Genomic DNA, 10474 nt, shown 5'->3' on the forward strand with positions numbered 1-10474 from the left:
CAATTATTTTAATTGAATTCCAGGGAAAATTAAATTATTTTTAAATTCTTCGTAATAATTCAATTAAATCAATAAATAGTAAAAGTTTCCCAGGCATTCAATTATTTTAAATACAAATTTCATAAAATTCTTCTAAAAAAAACAATTATTTGTTTAAATTTTGCAAAAATTCAATTATTTGCAGAAATAATAAATTTTTTCGCAGGAATTCAATTATTTAAAAAACTTTTAATAAAATTGTATTCAAGAATTCAATTATTTTCATAAATAATCAAATTTTCGATGCACTGAAAATCATTGACTTCTTGCAAAGTATTTTTGAAAAAATTTGAATATACATAATTGAATTCATTTCAAGAATTTTATCAACATTTTTACAAATAATTGAATTATTTCGAGAAAATTTACTTAAAATTGTATTGAAAATAATTTAATTCTTGGAAAAATTTTTATTAAAATCTTTAAAATAATTGAATTATTTTCAAGAATTAATAAATAATTAATAATAACAAATAATCGTGTTTAATATAAATTGTAATAATAAAATAAAAAATAAAAATTATTAATTGCAATTAACAAATTTTCCTATTAAATTATATTCAAATTATTCATATAAAATTAAATTCTTTTAAACAATTTTATTAGAGTTTTTGTAAATAATTCTTTTTTTTTTAAGAATTTAATTAAATTTTCTAAAAATAATGTAATTTTTTAAAATAATTTTAATTGAAAATTTTGAAGATAATTGAAATTTACAAAAAATTTAATTAAAAACTTTTTAGAACAATTGAATTGTTTAGAAAAATTTTATTACAATTTTTAAAAATAAGTGAACCTGTTAGACATATTTTATTGTAATTTTCTTGAATATAATATTGATTTTTTTTCTAGAAATTGAATTAAAATTGTATTGAAAATAATTAAATTTCTCAGAAGAATTTTATTATCTACAAAAATAATTGAATTCCTGTTAATAATTCTACAATATATACAAATAATTTAATTGTTTCAAAAAATTTTATTTAAATTTTTGAAAATATAATTGAATTTTTTGAAGGAATTTTATTAAAAATTTTGAAAATAATGATTTTTTAAAACAATTTTATCATAATTGATGAAAATAATTGAATTTATTTAAAAATTATTTAAAATAATCGATTTTAATTAATATTTTTAAAAATAATTATATATTTTTTCGAGAAATTTTATTACAATTTTTGAATAGTAATAAACAAGAGTGTTTAATATTATGTTAATTATATTAATTTTATTAAAGTTTTTGAAAATTGAATTTTTCGAAAAATATTAATAATTTCTAAAAAAAAAATTAATTCTTCCATGAAATTTTATCAAAATTGTATTAATATACACAATTTTCAATCATTTTCAAGATAGTAAATTAAATTGACAATAAAAAATTTTGAAGGCATTTTTTTTTTTTTTTAATTAAAATTTCTATTATTGTAAATTTTTTTTATTAATAAATATTACCATTAAAAACGAATATAAACGAAAAAGGCCAATATACCTGTTGGGTGGCGATGGAAATTTTTTGAATTTTCCCGGCAAAATGGGTGCAACTTTCGAAATCGACCGCTAGGATCGCACGACTATGTTTTTTCATCTTTCTCGCAATCGTTTTACTCTTTGTAGAGTATATAAGCTGACGAAAAACGTTGTTCAATATCGCTTCTCGGCCCTATGGCTAAGATCAAAGTGTAGTATCTGTTCTTATCAGCTTGATATCTGATACGCTCTTCATTGAAGAGCCAGAATATCGAACTGATTTTTGGAAATCGGCGGAGTGTCTGGGGCTTGCTCCGACTCTGCCATGGGTTGTCTCTGCATTGCAGTACCGCAGTGAACGGCCCGCTTAATAGAATTTAAACAAAATTTTCCCCCTTAAAAATTGAGAAACAAGAAAAATTGTTCTCTTAATTTTAATACCTTATGTATACTTGTAAATTTAAGACTCTAAAAGTGTCTTAATTTTTCTAAGTACCTTGTCCCTTGTAATTGAATCCTTAAAAGATTCAATTTTTTTGTTCGTCGAAAATTCTCTTTTTTTTAATGTTATTTTTTGTTATAAACTAAAAGAATAAAAATAAAAAAATGTATTTACTTAAACTTGGCAACTTGATTTAAATTAATACATAGAATTCAAACTTCATTTGGACAAGTTGACCTAATTTGAGAAGAAATTTTTATTAAGTTTGAATAATTTAGCTTAATTTAAACAACAAGTTAACTTAATTTAAAAAAAAGTTTATCTTAATTTTAGAAAATTGATTTAAGTAACAATTGGGATTAAATTAAGGTTAAATTATAATATATTTTACTAAACAAAAAGTTTACTTAAGAATAAAAAATAATTTAGCTTAACTTTAGCAGTAGATTTTCTCATTTTTAGTATTAATTCATATTAACTTAAGGGATAATAGTTATTTATTCTATTGTAAATAATTTTCGAGTAATATTAAGAAAATTTCATATTTGTTTGGTATATTTGTTGTTAACTCTGCGACGGCTAAATTCAAACTGAACCGCTCTTGGCAAAAAAAAAATTCTCCTGTGGAGAAAGAGTGGGGGGAGTGAGCGAATCTCATTGGTCGAATTTTGCGCCCTTATTTAAAGTGCATTTAATATAATACACAGTAATTTTCATCTATATTATTAATTGAAATTACTATTAATCGCACTTATTTTTTTTCTACAATGTTTTATTATTAAACATATATTGTTTATATAATATTTTACAATAAAATTTGTATTAATCGTATTGATAAAACAAAGAGAATCTTATTTCTATTCACATTTTATAGATTTCATTATTCGAAGTGATCGTTCACTCACTTATATATAGTTTTCGATTTATTATTTAAGACGAGTGAGTAATAAAATTATTTTATATGAACAAAATCATAATTTACTTATTTAACAAAAAATATTTTGATTAACATAATTTTACATTTGATTAACAACATTATATTACAGTTATAATTGTCACATTTTTCTAAATATCACCCATCGAATTAAGCAAAGAATAATTTTACAAATAATGGCTTTTTTCAATACTACTACTTTTAGTTGGGTCAATTAAATAATTAATTGACTCTAATAAATTAATTAATTCAATACAAATTATGAGTTACTTAAAACAATTTATTTATTTCAAAAATTTATATTCTTTCAATGGGCATAAATTTTGATTTTCGCGTATTTTTCAAAGTTGTAGAATAACTCGAAGAGCTCAAAAAAACTTTGCCCAAGTCAATTAGCTAACGCTTACAACTTTTTTTTTTAGATACCTCTCAAGATACAGCCGGACAAACGCAACATCTTTGGAAAACATTGGTACTAGCACTGCTCGTCAATTCACTGATTGGATAGTAATGAATTTTCTGGAGCATGCTCCAAAAGACTTATATGCGTTCGTCAACCTTGTCACACGGAGAGAAAAATCAAGCGTTTGTAGTAAGACATGGTCTATACTTAAAAAGCACGGCGCTGTTTATACTCGATTTGTAGAAATCTATGCTAAAAGAGTAGGGACCTATACTCTTTTAGCATAGATTTCTACAAATCGAGTATAAAGTATAAACAGCAAGAAGGAGAAAATATTAATTCTAATGTTAAAAGCGTCACCACCCCTACAGAGGTCACAAATAGTATAAATGAGAAAATATTGACACCCCCTCCGATTGATACTATAGCATCGAGGGTTGTTACCAGACGTCGTAGGAGGGAGAGAGAGAAAACAATTGATGTGACCAGGCGTACATTGGGGGACATCCCCTCCACACCTACGAGTAGGATAATCAACGAATCCCCTGTTTCATCTTCGTCACATTTATCGAGACGTCAAATGAGGGCCAGGAGGAGAACCCTCATTAGTGACAATGCCGTGGTGGGGACCATTGATATTGAGAACGGACTTGCCTCCCTCTCAGAGTATCATGAGGGCTCTTACGACCTACCGTTGCAGCCTCCGGTAGTAATACCACTGGTCAACCTCCACCAGCGAGGGCAGTCCGCCTCTCCCGATCTGGTCCCCACTGTTGGTACTCCTGATAGGGTCTTAGGCGAATCTCCTTGTCAACTGACCTGGCCCTCCCAAACACAAGAGACATCTATGAACAGGGAGGACCTCATCGCAACATCATCAGGGGATGTCCGCCCCTCAACGAGCGTTGATGTAGCACATATTGTGCTTGTAAATGATTCTCTCCCTCCCTTAGAGCGTAATGAGAATGTGAGAGTGCATGTAAGAATGAACGAGGTTCGGGACGAAGGAGCGCGCATCCTAGAAAATTCAAAACAGATTAATAGTAGTAATGCCCTTCAGGCAATCGCAAATGATTTTATTGAATTTGCGCGGCGATTCCAACCTCCAGCTCAAGAGGAAAGGGGCACGAATATAAACAAAGGCCCAAAAAATCTCGGTGCCCTTTCCAAAACTAAATTAGCAACAAGGTTGCAAAAAATGTACCGTAAAAATAAAAAAAGGGCGGTACAAGAGATACTTAAGGGCAATAGGAGTGAGTGCAAAATCGGAATCTCAGACATTCAGAAGCACTTTACTAACATCTTTAAAGCCCCTACGCTGAATGTCGATAGTCTCCCTAGAGATTTCGATTTTGGTCTAACGGATGTTGCCAGTAATGATAAACTCTCAGTGGTACTTTTGCCCACTGAGGTGATCAAAAAATTAAAATTCATTAAAAATACGGCTCCTGGCCCAGATGGAATAACATATCCTACGCTGCTTAAGGCAGACCCATCTGGGACCATACTGTCGAACATCTATTCTGCTTGTATTGCTCTCTGTGCGATTCCTGATTCCTGAAAGGATTCAAAAACTATTCTATTACAAAAAAAGGGGGACCTTTCCAGGATCAACAATTGGAGATGGCGGAAGCACCAAGAAAAGGAGAATCGTCAAATGCTTACGATAAGGAAAACTATGTAAGTCCTAAAAATGATAACTAATTATAGTTGCGTCTTTTGCATTTTAAATAATAACTAGCGACGTATACGTACCTCACAAAAGTGATGCACACTTTCTTACACTTTAACTCCTAACCTGCACGGCCTCCGGCAGATAAAAGTCTAAATTAGGTATTCATCAGTGGCAGTAGTGCGAAGAGAGGGCGGGAGTTGTCCCTCGCTTGTAGTAAGGGTTGGGGGGGGGGGGGTAAAATTATTATTCCTCCAGGTGCTAGGGCGCAAATAACATTTAGATTGCGAAATGCCCTCCAAAATTTCTAATTAAAATCCCTTTTGAATAAAAAAAACCAGGACAAAGTCTTCTTGATGTAGCCATCCCTTTTGAGAATGGTCCGGAAGCCTTCAAGACTGTAAAGGAGCACAATAAACAGCATATATGCGAGATTCATGAAGAAGTTTGTGGTCTATGACGTCCTTTATGCCAGCGTGAATATTCTGGACCACACTTTTCTAAAGTTTATGGAACTAGATATGAATTTTTTAAGTAAAAAATTCAGAAATAACATTTGTGAAGCCGAAAATCATCACTTGACATTGGTTAATAATGAAATTGAGAATATCTTCTCGGAGATGAAATTATTATTATTATAATAAATGAATTATGTATGAAAGATCAACCTAACAAATATACTACGTTGTTAAAGAAAAAACCATATATTTTTTCCTTGCAATAGAAAAAAATACTTTTTCTTCTATTTTAAGACCTCGTCTAGAACTAATAACAAAAGATTTAACGAAGCGTATGACTGCGGTGTATATAATGATGAGATATCCTATTTCCATGAGCGGGTGAAACTATTTTGTTTCTTATATAGATATATTTCTCTAACAAGTTTTATAGTGGACAAAGTGTATTTATTTTAAAACATCTTTTTAAAACTGTGCATGCATGGATCCTGCTTCTACTTCCTCACACATTAAGAATTGTATTTATATTGTTTCTAAAAATGGAATTCTCTTTTAATAAATATACGCGCATTCAAATATGCCTATAATGAGCTTATAAAAACTCATTAAAATGCATTAAGGAAAAAATTTATTCTCACTTTACATTCCATGAAAGTGAGCCATGCAGATTAATTAAAATTGCAATTGCAAATAAAATTGTAAATTGGATAAAGAAAAACGTTTTCTTTTTGAAACATTTTCCTTTAGCGAATTACTAGATAAGAAACCCTTACGGAAAAAAATGACACTCATGAGTGTCGTATTTTGAGTGTGGTTATTGCAATTTACTGTTTCTGTATTCATGGATACAGAATTTTTAATTTTTGTGTGTTATAAAATTCTGTTCTTCAAAGTGTAGTTAGTAAATTTTCTCTCTGTTGATTCTGTCAAAATGAACAATTAACTGCAACTAAATTTCGTACTACTCTAAATCTGAATTAGTAAAAATTTAACCATTTTAAATTATATTTAAATAAAAGTTTGCCTCAAGTTCTCTTTTCATAAATTTAGTGACATGTCCGATGCAATGAACATTTAAGTAAACAAGCCATTGGATGTAAAATATTATATATGATAAATGTCGGGTGCTACATTGTATTAGAAATGTGAAAGCACAAAATATATATACAACTGATCCAACAAACAATTTCAATAAAGAATTACAATATTTCGAAAAATCTACAAGTTTTGTACTTTCAAATGAACGAAATATTTTTTTAAAACATATTTTTATAAATTACCGATTAAAATTCAATTTAAATTAAAAATTAAATCAGGGTCGCCACAAATATTTAATTTTATTTTTTCATGATTTCCAGACAAAATTTTCACTTTTTCCCTGGCAGTGAAGAATATTCTGATTCACTCTAAAAATTATTAGATAATCAAAAAAAATGTTCTATTACATTTATTTATAAATTTCTTCAAAGGAAAATTATTCCAAAACATCAATAGCTTCTTTTTTAAATAAATATTTAATCATTATTATTTTTCTGTAGGAATTAAAATTCTTCAAAACATTCAAATTCAATCATTTTTGAAATTCAACAACTTATAAGAATATTATTACAAAACATGAAGAAGGCGATCACTTCGAGTTGAAGACTCGGAGTGATCGCCTTCTTCGTGTTTTATAATAATTTAAATTACCATAAAATTTTTCAAAAAACAGTTAATTATTTACAAAAATCCTAATAAAATTCAATAATTTTTACAAGTAGTAAAATTTCTAAAAAAATTCAATTATTTAAAAAAAATGTATATGAAATTCATTGCAATAATTCAATTATTTTCATTAATAATAAATCGATTATTCGATAATTCATTTTTAAATCAATTTTTATTAGAAAATTGGAGAAGAATTCAATTATTTAAATTAAAAAATAAATAATTTATTGATTAATTGAATGTTTGTTAAAATTGAATTCTCATAAAGAATTTTATCGACAAATTTTTAAATAATTGAATTCTTTTGACAAATTTTAATAAAATCCTTAAGAATAATTACATTTTTGGAGGAATCCGATTTAAATATTGTATAAAAAATAATTAAAATCCTGCGATGAGTTTTATTATTTATGAAAATAATTAAAATTTTCCTAAGAATTTTATTAAAATTTTTCTAAAATACATAATTGAATTTCGATGAAGAATTTTATTATTTATAAAGATATTTGAAATTTTTACAAGAATTTTTTTTTTAATTTTTGAACATAATTGAATTTTTGCGAAAAATTTTATTACTTTTGAAAATAATTTAATTCTTCCAACAAATGTTATTCAAATTTAGAAAAATAACTGAATTTCTGTTAAGAATTTTATTATTTATATAAATAATTTAATTCTTGTAACGAAATTTTATTCAAGTTTATAAAAATAATTGAATTTTGGTCAAGAATTTTATTATTTATAAAAATAGTTGAATACTTGAAAAAAACCTTGTTAAATTTTTTTAAATAATTGAATTCTTGCGAAGAATTTTATAAAAAATTTTTTAAATAATTGATAGTTTTCGAAAAATTTTATGAAATTTTGTATTTTAAATAATTGAATTCCTGTAAACATTTTATTACTTACAAAAATAATTGAATTCCTGTGAAAATTTTGCCAAGAATTTTATTAAAATTTTTTTAAACAATTGAATTTCGATGAAGAATTTTATTGTTTTTTAAGATAATTGAAATTTTGACGAGAATTTTAAAAAAAATTTTGAACATACTTGAATTTCTGCGAAGAATTTTTATAACTTTTGAAAATAATTGAATTTCTGGAATCATTTGTAACTTTTCCAAAATTCAATTTCTTTTAGTATTTTTAACTAAAATTCTTCTATCAATCTTGTATTTATGAAAATTGTAAAAATTAGTCATTCATTAAATAATTTATAAGTCATAATATTTTATGATAGTTTTTGAAAAATTAAGTTATTTAAAAAGAAATTATTGTCAGAAATAGAAAAAATTGAAGATTACGAAGCAAACAAAAAAAAACATCAAAATTCAGAGTTTTCTCATGAATTTTAAAAACTCAATTTTTCCAGTACTTTTAATAAAAATCCAAAACTTTTCCCTGAATTCCCTGACTTTCCTGATTTCTGGCAACCCTGTAAATTTCAAATTTAAGAATTTTATATTTTTTTGTGATGACGCAAAATTATGGTAATAAAAATTCAATTAGAAAGAAGAAATAAATAAATTTCGTGCACTTGAACATTCGAAACTTTACAATTACAATTTTACTCGTTTTCTAGAAAATTTTTCTAATCTTTCTTTTCTTAAATTTTTGTTGTTTTTAAAACTACTAGGAAAAGTATTTCCAATCTTCTTTTACGTAGTCACGAATAATCTGCATTTATCTTACTATCCAAAGGTACTTTGATGGCGCGATTTCTTATCCCATATAGATGATTTACTAGAATATTTGCGAGATATTATTTTATTTCTCAAAACATCACTTTAGTATAATTTTAGCTCTAAAAAATAATTGTAAGACAGAATGCTTATAGGTAAATAATGTCTTATTAAGTAATGAATCATTAATCAAATTTTAAGTAAAAATACTTTTTAAACAACATAAGTCTTAATTGAAAGAATTTTTTAGAATAAGAATAATAATTAAACAAAAATATCTTTAAAACTAAAATAGATTTGAACGATATTTTATAGAAAAAGATTACAATTTGTAAAAAAATTTGTTAAGCAAATATTTAAAGTCTCAAATTCTTTGTTTAATAGAATATTTATGTGCCAATCTTTCAATTTTCAAAAAATCTTATTTATTGGAATATATGTTTAAATAAACTATTATTAATACAATGTATTATTTAGAAAAAATGATATATGAAAAAATGTATAATTTAATTAACTCTTGTATGACAAAAATTTTTCTTAGGCAAATGGTAATTTTATAGAATGTTAATTAAAAAGAATATTAATTTACAAGAAATGAAAGTGAAACGAATTCTAATTTAATAGAATACTTAAATGTCTGAATTATAATTTGGCAGAATGTCAATTCGATCGATTTTATATTTGTAAGAAATTCAATTTGACATAATATCAATTTATAAGAAACACTTTTTCGTAGAATTTTAATTTATCAGAATTGTAATTTTGTAGAATATTAATATTGACAAATCTAATTTTAGTAGAAATCTGCTTTATCAGAATGATCAAATGTTCGAATCTTCAAAATTTCTAATTTCATTTTTACCTACAATCAATGTGACATAAATATTTGGCGCAAATTTAAAAATTCACCAATCAGAAATTAAATTTTTAAAATTTGCGCCAAATATTTATGTCACATTGATTTTGGGTAGAAATGAAATTAGAAATTTTGGGGATTCGAACATTTGATCATTCTGATAAAGCAGATTTCTACTAAAATTAGATTTGGCAATATTAATATTCTACAAAATTACAATTCTGATAAATTAAAATTCTACGAAAAAGTGTTTCTTATAAATTGATATTATGTCAAATTGAATTTCTTACAAATATAAAATCGATCGAATTGACATGCTGCCAAATTATAATTCAGACATTTAAGTATTCTATTAAATTAGAATTCGTTTCACTTTCATTTCTTGTAAATTAATATTCTTTTTAATTAACATTCTATAAAATTACCATTTGCCTAAGAAAAATTTTTGTCATACAAGAGTTAATTAAATTATACATTTTTTCATATATCATTTTTTCTAAATAATACATTGTATTAATAAAAGTTTATTTAAACATATATTCCAATAAATAAGATTTTTTGAAAATTGAAAGATTGGCACATAAATATTCTATTAAACAAAGAATTTGAGACTTTAAATATTTGCTTAACAAATTTTTTTACAAATTGTAATCTTTTTCTATAAAATATCGTTCAAATCTATTTTAGTTTTAAAGATATTTTTGTTTAATTATTATTCTTATTCTAAAAAATTCTTTCAATTAAGACTCATGTTGTTTAAAAAGTATTTTTACTTAAAATTTGATTAATGATTCATTACTTAATAAGACATTAT

General features: G+C 25.4%; 1 protein-coding gene and 1 non-coding gene across 2 annotated transcripts; both read left to right on the plus strand.

Annotated features, from left to right (window-relative positions):
* Positions 1-1685: 1685 nt before the first annotated feature.
* Positions 1686-1878, plus strand: LOC122503045. Its single transcript, XR_006301702.1, has one exon. It is a non-coding gene; the product is annotated as a U2 spliceosomal RNA (small nuclear RNA).
* Positions 1879-2750: 872 nt separating this feature from the next.
* LOC122502873 lies at positions 2751-6690 on the plus strand. The gene is made up of 2 exons (XM_043613189.1): positions 2751-3524; positions 3595-6690. The coding sequence occupies exons 1-2, from the start codon at positions 3409-3411 to the stop codon at positions 4844-4846; spliced, it is 1368 nt and encodes a 455-aa protein (XP_043469124.1). The 5' UTR covers positions 2751-3408; the 3' UTR covers positions 4847-6690.
* Positions 6691-10474: the final 3784 nt, after the last annotated feature.

The sequence above is a fragment of the Leptopilina heterotoma genome, unplaced genomic scaffold (genome assembly GCF_015476425.1).
Source record: "Leptopilina heterotoma isolate Lh14 unplaced genomic scaffold, ASM1547642v1 Lhet_24, whole genome shotgun sequence".
In the NCBI taxonomy this organism is placed as follows: domain Eukaryota; kingdom Metazoa; phylum Arthropoda; class Insecta; order Hymenoptera; family Figitidae; genus Leptopilina; species Leptopilina heterotoma.

What these genes read in the sequence shown, in the direction of transcription:
- LOC122502873 (XM_043613189.1), top strand. Translation starts at nt 3,409, where the DNA reads ATGCTCCAAAAGACTTATATGCGTTCGTCAACCTTGTCACACGGAGAG. An exon ending in GCGCTGTTTATACTCGATTT is followed by an intron (nt 3,525 to 3,594) that starts GTAGAAATCTAT and finishes ATCGAGTATAAA; the next exon opens with GTATAAACAGCAAGAAGGAG.